This window comes from Acomys minous, assembly GCF_964271855.1.
Source record: "Acomys minous genome assembly, chromosome: 4".
Lineage (NCBI taxonomy): Eukaryota > Metazoa > Chordata > Mammalia > Rodentia > Muridae > Acomys > Acomys minous.
The window spans coordinates 82838239-82852343 of record NC_140486.1 but is presented as its reverse complement, the minus strand read 5'-3'; the positions used below and the strand labels follow the sequence as shown (position 1 = coordinate 82852343).

Below are 14105 nucleotides of genomic sequence, written 5' to 3'. Positions count from 1 at the left end.
AATTTAAAGCCAGGAGAGTATGGAATGATGCATTTCAAGCATTGAAAAGTTAATAATTATTAAGACATACCACTGTATGTCTCCTTTCTGTGATTAAAAAAAGCAGAAGGAATTTATGACCACTTAATCAGCACTACAGAAGAAACTTAATATTTTAGAAGGAAGTAGAAAATAAACATACGACACTACAGGAAAGAATAAACCACACTAGAAGAATAGTTAAAGAATAGAAAGAAGACCAAACACTAAGAAGAATTAATACACCTTTCAGTGATGACTTTGAAAATTGGTGGACTAAATTCTACAGTCAAAAGATTGAATAGTGGATTGGATTAAAAAACAGAATCTAAACTGGGCCATGGTGATGCACACCTTTAATCCCAGCATTTCGGAGGCAGAGGCAGACGGATCTCTGTGAGTTCAAGGTCAGTCTACAAAGCGAGTCCTGGACAGTCAAGGCTACACAGAGAAACCCTGTCTTGAAAAAAAAAGAATCTATAAGAATCTATTACCTACAAGACACACCCATCATCTAAGACGTGTAATCTAAGGGTGAGAAAATATTCAAGCAAATGGAACTAGAAGGCAAACAGTATTGCTGATCTGTAGCTGAAAAAAAAAGACTTAAGAACAAAATTAGAAGAGATAGCAAATGTTGGTACTGATTAGGGAAAGAATTGATCAAGAGAAAATGTTCTAAACATATATGCACCAAACACTGACACACTTAATTTCATAAAACAGGAACTGCTTATGTACAAAGACACAGACTAACTTTAACACAATAACAATTTCAGAACTCTAGTCTCACTAATACATCATTCTAAGAGAAAACAGGAACAGAGAGGAATTAAATCACATCACAGATCAAATTTACCTAGCAGACATCTGCATACGATTGCACTGAAACGCTGAAGAATATGCTTTCTTCAAATTGGCCCATGAAAATTTCTCTAAAATACATCATTTAATAGGACACAAAGCAAGGCTTATCAAATATAGAAAAACTGATTTTTGTATTCTGAGCAGAGTGGTATAAAGATATAAATTGTTTCAGAGAAACTTTAAATAATACATGAACTCATGGAGTTTTATAGAATAATGCTTGTATTGTCAAAAAATTAAGGAAATTAATAAATTTCTAGAATTTAATAAAAGTAAAATCATGACATACACAAACCTATGAAATATAATTGAGGGCATAAAAAAGGAAATTCATAGCTGAATATAGGAACATTCAAATAAATAATATACCTGTAGTAATGGAAAAGAATAAGAACAAACCAAAAAAAAGTCAGTAGAAGCAAAGAATCAAGATCAGGAGAGAAATTAATAAAGTGGAAGTGGGAAAAGAACCAATGTAACAGAGTATTTTGGAAAGATCAACAAGATTTATAAGCTCTTAGCCAAGCTAACAAAAAGAGAAGACCGAAATTGACAAAATTAGATTAATGCAAGAGATTGCAACAGATATCAATGAAATTAAAAAACATTAAGGACATTTTTAAGACTTATATTCCACCAAATTGGAAAAGTGAAAGAAATAATGAATTTGTAGACAACAAAGCAGATAATATTAAAAAAAAAAAAAACAGTGTGTAATAGCAACAGTAAGACACAAAACAACAACAACAACCCTAAACTGGTCTATAAGAAACAATGAGAACAGGGCTGGAGAGACGGCGCAGTGAGAGCGTGTGCTGCTCGCCTAGAGCAGCTCCTAGGCCCACATCTGGGGGCTCACAGTCGCCTGTAACCTTAGCTCTGAGGGACCTGACACCTGCTTTCTGTAGGCACCAGGCTCAGAGATATATGCAGGCAAAACGCTCATACACATAAAAATAAATATAACTTTCAAACATTTTTAACAAAATAAACTACTAGACAGTAGAAAAACTTCCTATGCTCATAGATTGGAAGAATTAATGTGGGAAATGGCTTATTCCACCATCAGCAGTCTACAAATCCAATGCAACTGCCATCGAAGTTCCAACACCATTTTTTCATGGAAATAGGAAAAAGACTTAAAATTCATAAAGAAACACAGAAGACCCCAGATAACCAAAGCAGTCCTGAGCAAAACAGTGCTTGACATGTCACTCTACCCAACTTCAAGTTGTACTACAAAGGTAAGGTTGAGAAAATAGCATGAAAGTATCGGAAAAACAGACGCATAGCTCAGTGGAACAGAACGGAGGATCCTGATAGAAACCCCTATAGCCCAGCCACCTGGGGTTTTTTTTTTTTTGCAAAGACAAAATTTTGCATTGTTGAAAATCAGCCTCAGCAACAAATGTTACTAGATAGCTACATATGAAATAATGAAACTAGATCTCTATCTCATCCTATGCAAAAATTGAACTCCTTCAGATTGGAGATGGAGCTCAGTAGTTAAGGGCACGGCCGCTCTGACAGGAGAGTCAGATTCTGTTTTTAGTCCCGCATGCCAGCTTACAGCCATCTGTAGCTCTACTTCCAAAGTTATCCTTGGACACCATGGACATGGGGTGCACATTCAAAGCTTCATGTGCATAAAATAAAAATGCAGTCCCAAGTGATTAAAAACAGCTTAATAATGTAAGACCTGGAACTAATACTAATAAAAGGAAATATTTCAACATACTGGCATAGGCAAGCATTTTTCTGAATAAGGACTCCAGTCACTTGGGAAATAATGCCAACATTAGGAACTGGATTTCATTACATTCAAAAGCTCCTGCACTGCAAAGGAAACAATCAAATGAAGAGGTAGCATGAAGAATAAGAGAAAATCTTTACTAACTATACATCAAACAGGATTATTATCTAGAATATACAAAAATTTAAACACCCAAAACAAAGCAATCTAAAAAATGAGATAATGAAATGAGAAAACAGTGTTCAAAATACAAATTACAGTTGTCCAATAAATGTATAGGAAAATATTTAACTTCATACCATTAGAAAAATACAAATAAAAACTACATTGAGATTCCATCATGTGCCAGTCAGAGTGGCAGTCGTCAATACAGCAAACACTGACAGTGGTGCAGAAAGAAGGCATCTTCCATGTACAGCTGGTGGCAATGTAAAATAGCTCAGCCATTGTGGAGAAGTTCCTCAAAAGAAATAAAAATGAACCTAGGATATAACACAGCTATACAATTCCTCAGTATTCACACAAAAGACTCCAAGTCAACACATCACAGAGATAGCACTGTTTATTGCAACATTACTCACATTACTAAGTTACGGACCCAACATAGGTAGTATGGGTAAAGAAACTGTGGTTTATGGACACAGCCATACAGAAGAATGAAGCCATGTTATTCGTAAGAGCGTGGGTGCAACTGGAGATACAGTAAGCAAAGTAAAGTCTTACGACAGACATGCTTTCTTTCCAGTGCAGGCCCTAGACTCTATAGAGAAATAGAATAAAGCCCTGGTACAAGAACAAAAGCAGACACAAAGGAATAGACCTAGAAATAGGCCCACACAGCCACAGCCACTTGATTTTTCAACAAAAGTTCCAACACCGGAGAAAAGGCAAATTTTGTACAAAAATAATTTTTATTGCTTGGACAAACAAAAAATGTCTTTCTGTAAAAAAAAAATATATATATATATATATATATATAAAAGTTACTTTGATGTTAGAGATTTAGCCCGGTAGTAGACCACTTGCTAAGGATGAATGAGGACCTTTCTTCCCCAACACAAAAATAAACAAACGTTAAACAATAAGGAAGAGTACGATACAGTATAAGCTACAAGATAATAATCATGATACTTGCATTATTAACAGCAGTCTGGGCGTCTAAACAGGACTCACACTTGGCTATATATTTTATTTTGTTTTTCCCATAATTTAGCTTTTGGGACATGACGTATGTCATACATATGTCTTTTTCTTTTCCTTTTTTTTTAAACCCTTTGAAAATAGTCTGGTTATATATCCCAGTCTGTGCTGGAAGTAACAATTCTTTTTCCTATGCTTCCTGATTGCTGGAGTTAATTTGCATGTAAAAATCAAATTAAAAACTTTTTTTTTAGAAAACTGGGTTGTATTTTTATTGCTGTTGCTTGGGAAATACACTAGTATTTGCATTATTAGTTCATGTGTAACAATGATAACTCAGTGAGGCATTTGTAAGACCTATATAAGAAAGTGTATATTGAAATATTTTATTGTTGATGTGGTTTTTTTCTATTTTGATTCCTCTAAAGGAAACTTTTGTTATTTTAATAAGTGTTTGTTTGTTTGGGTTTGATTTGTTTGTTTTGTTTTTCAAGGAAACTACAGAGCTATAGATGCAGTGAGTGGTAAAGCACGTGCCTTGTATGCCCAAGGCCCTGGGTTTCATCCACAACCTGAGGAAGGGGAAAGAAAGAGAAGGAAACCAAAGATGGTTGCTCTGGTCTGAAATCTGTTGTATCTCAATCTTTAAAGCAGAACATGAATCTTTCAGGCATTTGCAACTCAATGCTAAAACTGTTTGAAGATTCTTGAGTTCTTTATTCCTTTAGTTTCCTTCACTTTGAAAAGCAAGGGCTATAGGATTGATCTATGCTGGTGCGGCATACAGAAAGGCTTACTTCCACAGTAGCCAATTCTTAAAAAGTAAGAGTGTTAATGCAAGTGCATGTATATGGTTTAGTGGTTTAAAAAGAAAACTTGCAGACCTAGGCTGCAAAATAAAATGTAATGTTCTAAGAAAATGATCATTTTAATGCATTTATTTAGGTATGGTTTCATCACTTTTGAAACTCAAGAAGATGCACAAAAAATCTTACAAGAGGTAAGTTCTTTCAGTGTATTTAACTTCTTGTTCAAACTTCTTTCTTTGAAACTAATCCTTTATGATAGTGTAATGATATAGTACAATACAGTGATCCGTTTATATATGTGTGTGCACATATCTGTATGACATATATGTGTGTGCCTGTGTTTTAAAATTGCATTGCCCTCTAAGAAACACTCTGAAGAACAATGCATTCCAAGTCATTGCATGAGGATAATTGTTAAGAAAGAGTGTTTTGATTTATTTTCTTAAATTAATAATTTAAGACTGTGTCTGTGATGCAGTTTTTTTAATTTCTTAGAAACACTACAAATGTAGATTACTAGAGTAAGATTACCTGAGATTATTTTCTTCATATGAAAAATTTTACATAAACCAAGTACATTCATTTTTAAAATGTCTATAGCCTGTAGTTCATTTTGATACCTTTTAACTTATGGCAAGTATAACATTTAACCTTTTTAGAGAAAAGGTACTTTAATTATATATTATTAAGATCTGACACAGTCAGTTCTTAGCCATAGTGGTTTTATATTCTGTAAAGTTATCATAAATACTGAATTGGTGAATACTGAATTTCTGGTGTTCCTAGTTGAAATACAAGAAGGACCCAAAAATCTTCTAGTGATACTAGTGTCACCAATAAATCAACATATAGCCTGGGTTCATATGCTACTGCTTGTAACAAAGACCTGAGAGAGACTGTTTAAAGGGTGGAATAACTATTTTAGCTCATGGTTTCACAAGTTTCAGCTCATACCTGACTGATTCTGTTGCTGTGGGCCTTCTGCAAGGTACAACATCCCTGGCCAGTGAGTGGCCGGGAAGCAGAGAATGACTGAGGAAGAGATCAGTGGTAAACGAAAGCTCTCAAGAGCATGCGTCCCGTGGCTTCCTTCCTCCAACTAAGCGTTCCCTTTAAATTTTCCATTACTTCCCACATGCTCTCAGATTATTAACCCGTAGGTAGTCTGTTAAGTCAGATGGATCCCTTATCATCTGATCACCTCCTATGGTTGGATCTGTCAGTTCAGAAAAAGCCTTCAACACATGACTTATTGGGAGGAGGGTGTACACTTTATATTCAAGCCATAGTAGACACTATATTTACTAATATTATTATCAAATTAATATTTAATAATCATTAACATTGGCTTCATGGGCAATAGCGCTATATCCATACTTGAATTAACCATGTCAACACATTTTCTCCGTAAAGTATGTGACAACCTTCTTGTGCTTAGGAACACTAGTGCTTCAGCACCTGGTAGACATGTAAAAAAATAAAACCACATAATGTGGAAATCATATCTTAAAAAGACACTTGGTTAAATTACGATAGCTAAAACAAAAAATCATCACTTTGATCTTATCTGATCTACTGACATTTTCTTTACGTGTCCACTAATAATCGTGAAATGACCACAAACAGTGGTTCAGAAATTGCAAATAAATTTTAGAGAATACGTAAGTTGCAAATGCGCAATCAGTAAGTAGCAGTGGTTGCTACATCACCTAGAGTCATAGCAGTAGAGCCAAGGGAAACATACAGAGTATTTGAACCCAGGAACCATCTTTTGAGACTAGGGATGTAGCTCAGTTGGTAGCATACTGACTCCCAATACCACAAACCGGACAGTCTTGCAGCACTTGAAAGGTAGAGGCAAAAGGATCAAAAGTTCAAAGTTAGCTGATAATAGATCAGGTTTGGGGCCAGCCTACGATCTATGAAACTTTGTATTTAAAATAATAATAATAATAATAATAATAATAATAATAATAATAATAATAATAATAATAATAATAATAATAACCTGTCACATGATATTTGTTAGTTTTGTGCTTTTTTTCTTTTATTGTTTTGGTTTTTTGTCATTTATTTTTACAAATCATTGTGTCAAAATGATGGGGGTTTGTTTTCCTTTATTTTAGGCTGAAAAACTTAATTATAAGGATAAGAAACTGAACATTGGTCCAGCAATAAGAAAACAACAAGTAGGGATTCCTCGTATGTATTGAGAGCTAATGTATTTTTTTAATATTTTGCATGGTGCTTTTGTGAAATATTAGACTTTTATAAAAAATATCTTGTTTCCTTAATGTAATAAAGTTATTTTAGCAAAGTTGACGATCATATAAATATTCTTGCCATAATTGAAAATATCTTAGTTTGAGGTATAGGGGAAATACAGATGAACAATATTAAGGATATTTTATATAATAACATTTTAAGGAAAAAATCTTTATTTTTAACTAGCATACAAAGTACTATGTTTCATGATAGCATTTTTTACTGAAAAATGTATGATTTACCCTCCCTCAGACCCTTTCTATCCATCCAATTCTACGCCTCATTGTTCATTCTCTCTCTCCCCCTCTCTTCTCCTCTCCTCTCCCTTCCCTTCCTCTCCTCCCCTCCTCTTCCCTCCCATTCCCTCCTCCCGCCTCCCTCCTCCCTCTTTGCCCCCCCATCTGCCTCTCTCTCTCTCTCTCTCTCTCTCTCTCTCTCTCTCTCTCTCTCTCTCTCTCTCTCACCAGGACAAACAAGCAAAGAAAAAATTTAAAACAGTGAAAAAGCACCAGACACACAAAAATAAAACCCATAAAAACAAGGTCAGAAACCATAATATGCAAGCAAAAGACAAGTAAGGTTTTTTTTTTTTAATGTCCAAACAAAGTAGTATGAGAGCAGAAAAAAACTCTGAGTTTATTTTGCGTTGGCTATCTACTTCAGATCATGGAGCCTATCTTAAGCGTGGCTTATATACTCAGTGAAACTCCACTGTTGTAGATAGCTTCTTGGATAGGGATGGAGCTCATGTCTACTCCTCTCCTCAGCACTAGGACCTCACCTAACTTGAACCTGGGCAAGCACTGTGCATGCTGCTGCTGTCTCTGTGAATTCATATGTGGGTCACTCCTGTTGTGTTTCTGAGGCATCAGTCCATCCCATGAGGCTCTTTGAATCTTTCCTCCTCCTCTTCCACATAGCTCCCTGAGGGGAGGGGGAGTTGATAAAGACATCCCATTTAAGATGGTCCAAAAGTGTTCCAAAGTACAGAGGTACATTATCTAATTGTGGGTCTCTGTATTAGTTCCCATCCCCTGCAGGAGGAATGATTACCTTCTTTGATGATGACTGAGTGAGGGTATAGCAGAATGTCAGTAGGAGTCATTTTATTACTAAGTTCCCTTAGAAGAACAATAATATTTGTTTTTCCCTAGATCTGTGGCCTATCTAATACCACCTGAGCAGTGTCAGGCATGAGTTTCATCTCGTGGAGTGGGCCTTAAATACAGTGAGATAGTGTTTGGTTCTTCCCATGACATTGTGCCACTGTTACACCATGTGTCATGCAGGCAGTTAGCTCTTAATAGATTGCAGGGTTTCTAGCTAGGCTAGCATGCAGAGAACCTTCCAGTACTACAAACACTAGTCCATAGGGCTGAAGGTTCTAATTAGACACCAGCTCAACTCAGCAGTAGGACCTTATCATCAATTTTTCAAGAGCAACCAATAATGTTGGCAATAGCCTAGGGTTGTTGGAAGGTTTCCATGGGCACCTTTAGCCAACAACTCAGTTAGATGTAACCCATTTCAGGCCCTATAGGTTTTACTTGGGGTATCCCCTATTATTTGGTAAATCCATTTAGATTTCTTTCATAAATGTATATATTTTATTCATTCACTCTCCATCCCAATCATAGCCCCTCCCTCCTCTGCTCCCAGTCTCTCTCTCTTTCCCTCTTCCCCATCCTCCTCCTCTATTCCTCAGAAAAGGGGAGCCTCCCCCCATCCTTCCACCCCAGCCCATCAGGTCTCATTAGGACTGAGCACTCCCTCTTCCCCTGTGGCCTGGCAAGGCAGGGGGAGTGATCAAAAGGCAGTCAACTAAGTCCATGTTAGCGACAGCACCCACTTACTTGCTTGCTTGCTTGCTTGCTTGCTTGCTTACTTACTTACGTACTTACTTACTGAGGGACTCACCTGAAGCCCAAGATGCGAGTCGGCTACACCTGTGCAGGGCCTAAGTCTAGTCCCCCCCCCCCCCGCCCATGCCTCTCTGGGCCCTGGTTAGTTGGCTCTGTTGGTCTTCTTGTGCAGCTCCTGTCACCTCCAGGTCCTTCTGTCCTTCCCCCTACTCTTCCTATGCTTCACCCAGTGTTTGGCTGTGAATCTACGCAACTGTTTGGATCCGCTGCTGGGTGAAGCCTCTCAAAGGACAGCTATGCTAGGCTCCCATCTGCAAGCACAGCAGAGTATTGTTAATAGTGTCAGGAGTTGGCTCTCTGCCGTGAGGTGGGCGTCAGGTTGGGCCAGGCGTTCATTGGGCCTTCCCTCAATGTCTGCCCTATCTTTATCCCTGAATATCCTGTAGGCAGGGTAAAAGTTTTTGGGTCAAAGGTTTTGTGAGTGGGTTGGTGTTCCCCTCCCTCCCACAAGGAGTCCTATCTAGTTAGAGGGTGTCCTCTTCAGTCTCCATGACCCCTGCTACTAGGAGTCTCAGCTAGAGTCACCCCCATACCCTCCCAGAAGCCTACCCTGTCCTTGGTCTCCAGCTCATCACAGAGCCGCTTCTGCCCATGGTCTCTCTTCTCTCCAGGTCCTCTGTCCACCCTCGTTTCTCTCTGTGCTCCCTCTACTCCCTTGTTCCCTTTTCTCAACCACTTCCACTGTCTGTTCTAGTTCCCCTTCTGAGTGAGAGTTAGTCATCTTCCCTTGGGTCCTCCTTGTTTCTTACCTTCTTTGGGTCTGTGAATTGTAGAACGGTTATCCTGTACCATATAGCTAATGCCTGCTTGTACCATGTGTATATACCATGTGTGTCTTTCTGGGTCTGGGTTGCCTCACTCAGGATGATCTTTTCTAGTTCCAATCACCTGCAAATTTCATGATGTCCTTGTTTTTAATAGCTGAGTGGTATTCCCATTGTGTAAATGTACCGCAGTCTTTTTTATCCATTCTTCAGTTGAGAGCCATCTGGGTTGTTTCCAGATTCTGACTATTATGAATAAAACTGCTTTGAACATAGTTGAGCAGATGTCCTTGTTGTATAGTGGAGCATCTTTGGGGTATATGCTCAGGTCTTAAGGTAGAACTATTTCCAATTTTCTGAGAAAGCTCCAGATTGATTTCAGAAGGGGTTGTAGAAGTTGGCACTCCCACCAGCAATGTAGGACTGTTTCCCTTTCTCCACATCCTCACCAGCATGTGCTGTCACTTGAGTTTTTATATCTTAGCCATTCTGATAGGTGTAAGATGGAATCTCAGAGTCATTTTGATTTTCAGTTCCCTGATGACTAAGGAAGTTGAGCATTTCTCAAAGGCTTCTCAGCCATTAGAGATTCCTCTGCTGAGAATTCTCTGGGTTTTTTGGTTGGTTGGTTGGTTGGTTGGTTTCGAGACAGGGTCTCTCTGTGTTAGCCTTGGCTGTCCTGGACTCACTTTGTAGACCAGGCTGGCCTCGAACTCACAGCGATCTGCCTAACTCTGCCTCCCAAGTGCTGGAATTAAAGGCGTGCACCATCACGCCTGGCTTTTTTTTAACAGCAATAGCTGGATAATATTCCATTATGTAAATTACCACATTTTCTCTTCCATTCATCTGTTGGTGGACAACTAGGCTGTTTCCAATTTCTAGCTATTATGAATAGAGCAGCAATGGCCATGGATGAGCTAGTGTCTCTGTAGTACTACTACATTGGAATAGATGGGGAAAAGTGGGCATCCTTGTAACTTTAGTGGAAATACTTTGAGTTTCTGTTTCTGTTGATGCTGGCTGTGGGCTTGCTATAAGTTGCCTTTGTTATGTTGAGGTATGTCCCATGTAACCCTAGATTCTTCAGAATTTTGATCATAAAAGGATGGTGGGTTTTATCAAAGGCCTTTCCTGCGCCTAAGGAAATGATGATACTTCTTTTGTCTTTCAGCCTGTTTATATGCTGGGTTACATTTACTGATTCCTTTATATTGAGCCATCCCTGTATCTCTGGGATGACACCTACCTGATTCATGTTGAATAACCTTTTTGATGTGTTCTTGAATTCCGTTTGCAAGTATTTCATCGAGAAGTTTTTGTATCTACGTCCATAAGGGATATTAGTTGGTAATTTTTTGGTTGGGTCTTTGTGTGGTTTAGGCATCAGAATAATTGTGACCTCAGAAAAAGAATCCTAACATGTTCCTTCAGTGTCCACTTGGTGGAATAATTTAAGGAGTGCTGGCATTAGTTCTTTTTTGAAGGTCTAGTAGAATTATGCACTGAATCATCTTGTCCTGGCCTTGTCTTTTCTTGGTTGGGAAATTTTTAATTATACTAGGGACTGCGGGTATGTTTAAACTTTCTTTTTTTTTTTTTTTTTTTTTTTTTTTTTTGGTTTTTTAAGACAGGGTCTCTCTGTGTAGCCTTGGCTATCCTGATGTTTAAACTTTCATTTCATCTTGATTTAACTTTGGTATCTGCCTCCCTAGCTCTGAGATTGCAGGTTGCTGACATGCCTTGATTTTACGTGGGCTTTAAGGGATTCAAGTCCTCCTTCTTTTGTCAAGCACTTAACTGAGCCAAAAACAGTGCTGCTTAAGCAGAAAACATCAGTTCAAATGTGATCTCAAAAGGCAAATCCATAGTCCTTACCATAGCTTGCTAAATTAAAGTCTCTGGAAATGGGTTATTTAAGAGCTATTTAAGTAAACTAGGCGATTCTGGTGTATGTTGAAGTTTTAAGAAGCCCTGGCATAATAGTAGAAATAAAGTCGAGTCGATGGGCAGGTGGTGTAATTTAGGACATATGACTCTGGGAATATGGTATGCATATAATGTTTGTATTTGCATGTGGGCACACAAGTGCTCATGCATGTCTGAATACCTCCTCCTATTGCTCCCCACACTATTGTTTGAGAGCGAAGTGTCTCACTGAACCTGGCACTCACTGATTAGCTAGGCTGGTCATCCAGCAATCTCTGGCTCTCTGCCTGTCTCCATCCCCTTCCCACCCACTCCTCAGGCCTAGTGTTACAGATGTGTAAGCCATGCATGGCTTTGTATTCAGATGCATAATTTAGGAATTTAACTACAGAGTCTGTAGTTTTCATGTTCTCTAAATTATGTAAATTATATTTATAAAAATAATAATTTAGTTAATAACTATATAAATTGTTTAATTAGACTGATATTAGAATCTGAATTGGGGGATTTTGAAGGGGGATTTATTTATTTCACTCACAGTTTCACACAAAAGTTCATCATCAAAAGCAGTGAGGCCAGGAACCTAGAGACTGCAGCTGATGCAGAGGCCATAGAGGAGTGTCCCTTACTGGCTTTCCTCCCCATGGCTTGCTCACCCTGCTTTCTTTCTTTCTTTTTTCCTTTTTCATTGATTTATTTATGTATTTACTTATTCATTCATGCATTCACTTTACATCCTAACTGTAGCCCCCCTCCCCTCCTCCCAATCCCTCCTCACATAGCCTTCTTTCCCCCTTCTCCCTTCTCCTCAGAGAAGGGGGAGGTTGCCTCATGGGTACCAACTGGCCCTGACACATTGAGTCGCTGCAGGACTAGGCACATCCTCTCCTATTGAGGCCAAATGAGGCAGCCCAGTTAGGAGAATGGGATCCAATGGCAGGCATCAGAGTCAGAGGGGGTGCCCCGCTTCAGTTGTTGGGGGACCCACATGAAAACCAAGCACCACACTTGCCACATATATGCAGGGGGCCTAGGCCCAGCCCATGCATGCTCTTTGCTTGGTGGTTCAGTCTCCGTGAGCCCTCATGGCCCAGGTTAGTTGACTCTGTAGGTCTTGTGGAGCCCTTGAACCTCCAGCTCCCCAATCTTTGTTCCAGCTCTTCCATAGGATTCCACAGCTCTGTCTAATGGCTGTGGGTTGCTGCATCTGTTTCCATCAGCTGCTGGATGAAGCCTCTCAGAGGACTTATGCTAGGCTCCTGTCTACAAGCATAGCAGAGTAACATTAACAATGTCAGGGATTGCTTCTCTCCCATGGCATGGGTCTTAAGTAGGGCCAGTCTTTGGTTGGCTGTTCTCTCAATCTTTTTCCATCTTTGTCCCTGCACATCTTGTAGACAAATTTTGATCTGAACATTTTGTGGGTGGGTTGGTGTCCTTATCAAATTTGGGGATTTCCACTATTTCTTATTTGTCTTGTTTTTCACTTCATCCCTATAATCTAATGAAAGCTCTGATGTATTATGTTTTAAAATAGATTCTTTAGAGATGCTTTAATACATAGAATTTTAAATATGTCACTTTTACTGTAGCTATGTAGAAGACTTAAAATATTTCTTCAAAATGTGTTTAGAAATTACATGTTCATAAAATTAAATTAAACATTTCCATTTTTATTCTTATTCTTTGCTTTAGGTTCTAGTATAATGCCAGCAGCTGGAACAATGTATCTAACCACTTCAACTGGGTATCCGTACACTTACCATAATGGCGTTGCTTATTTTCATACTCCAGAAGTGACTTCTGTCCCACCATCTTGGCCTGTAAGTGATTTTCATTTTAGAAGAGTTTCTACCAAGTATTTTTAAATTTGTTTTTATCCTTATGTATTTGATGTTTTGTTTTTTGTTTTTTACATTTGCTTATAGTGTGTGTCACCAATGAATGTGGAGGTCAGAGTACCATTTGCAAGGGTTGGTTCTTTCCTTCCGCCATGTTGGGCCTGGGAACCTGTATCCATTGAGCATCTCACTAGCCCTGCTTCTGAAATATTTAAAACACCTACATTGCTACTACCCAAATTTAACAAATGTTCATATTTTGCCATATTAATTCTTTTAAAAGAGGAAATAAAATATGGCAAATTCATGTAAAGTTTCCTTATTTCCATACCTTTTACTTTTTCTTCTTCAGGATTTCTTCTTCATTGTATATGTTCTTATTACAGATAAATGTGCCAGTAAGCAACATAGGTAACTTTGTTTTTAAACACTGGGTAGTTTTTAAATACTGTATAAATAATGTGCTTTTTAACTTGAATGCATTTTTTGACAGTTAAATTATTGGCCCTTTGTGGACCATGTGGACTGTGTTAACCCTTATATATCTGTACACTTTAATATTTTGTAATATCCTATTTTTGGTATATGACCATTTTATAATCCTTTAGTCACAGACATTTTAATTTTTCTACAGTCAATACTGTATGGAACAACTAGATATTGCATGTATGTAAGCTCTTCTGGGACAGTGGTTTTCACAGTTTTTGCTTACAGCCCTCTGGATTGCTTTTGGAAATTATGAATATACTCACTTATATTTGAAGTGCATTCTAGGTCTAAATATTATATATTTTAGA

At 38.1% G+C, this 14105-nt stretch overlaps 1 protein-coding gene across 7 annotated transcripts in view; it reads left to right on the top strand.

The window, feature by feature from the left end:
* BOLL (boule homolog, RNA binding protein) overlaps window positions 1–14105 on the top strand; it is an 89599-nt gene that overhangs the window by 11432 nt on the left and 64062 nt on the right. For all 7 annotated transcript variants that reach the window (XR_014778761.1, XM_084779469.1, XM_084779467.1 and 4 more), the window contains exons 4-6: window positions 4724–4778; window positions 6714–6789; window positions 13163–13290. Coding sequence is in view for 6 of the 7 variants with exons in the window: in XM_084779469.1 (XP_084635595.1) it covers window positions 4724–4778; window positions 6714–6789; window positions 13163–13290 (259 nt within the window). In the remaining variant the exon portion in view is untranslated. The remainder of the gene's footprint in view (window positions 1–4723; window positions 4779–6713; window positions 6790–13162; window positions 13291–14105) is intronic.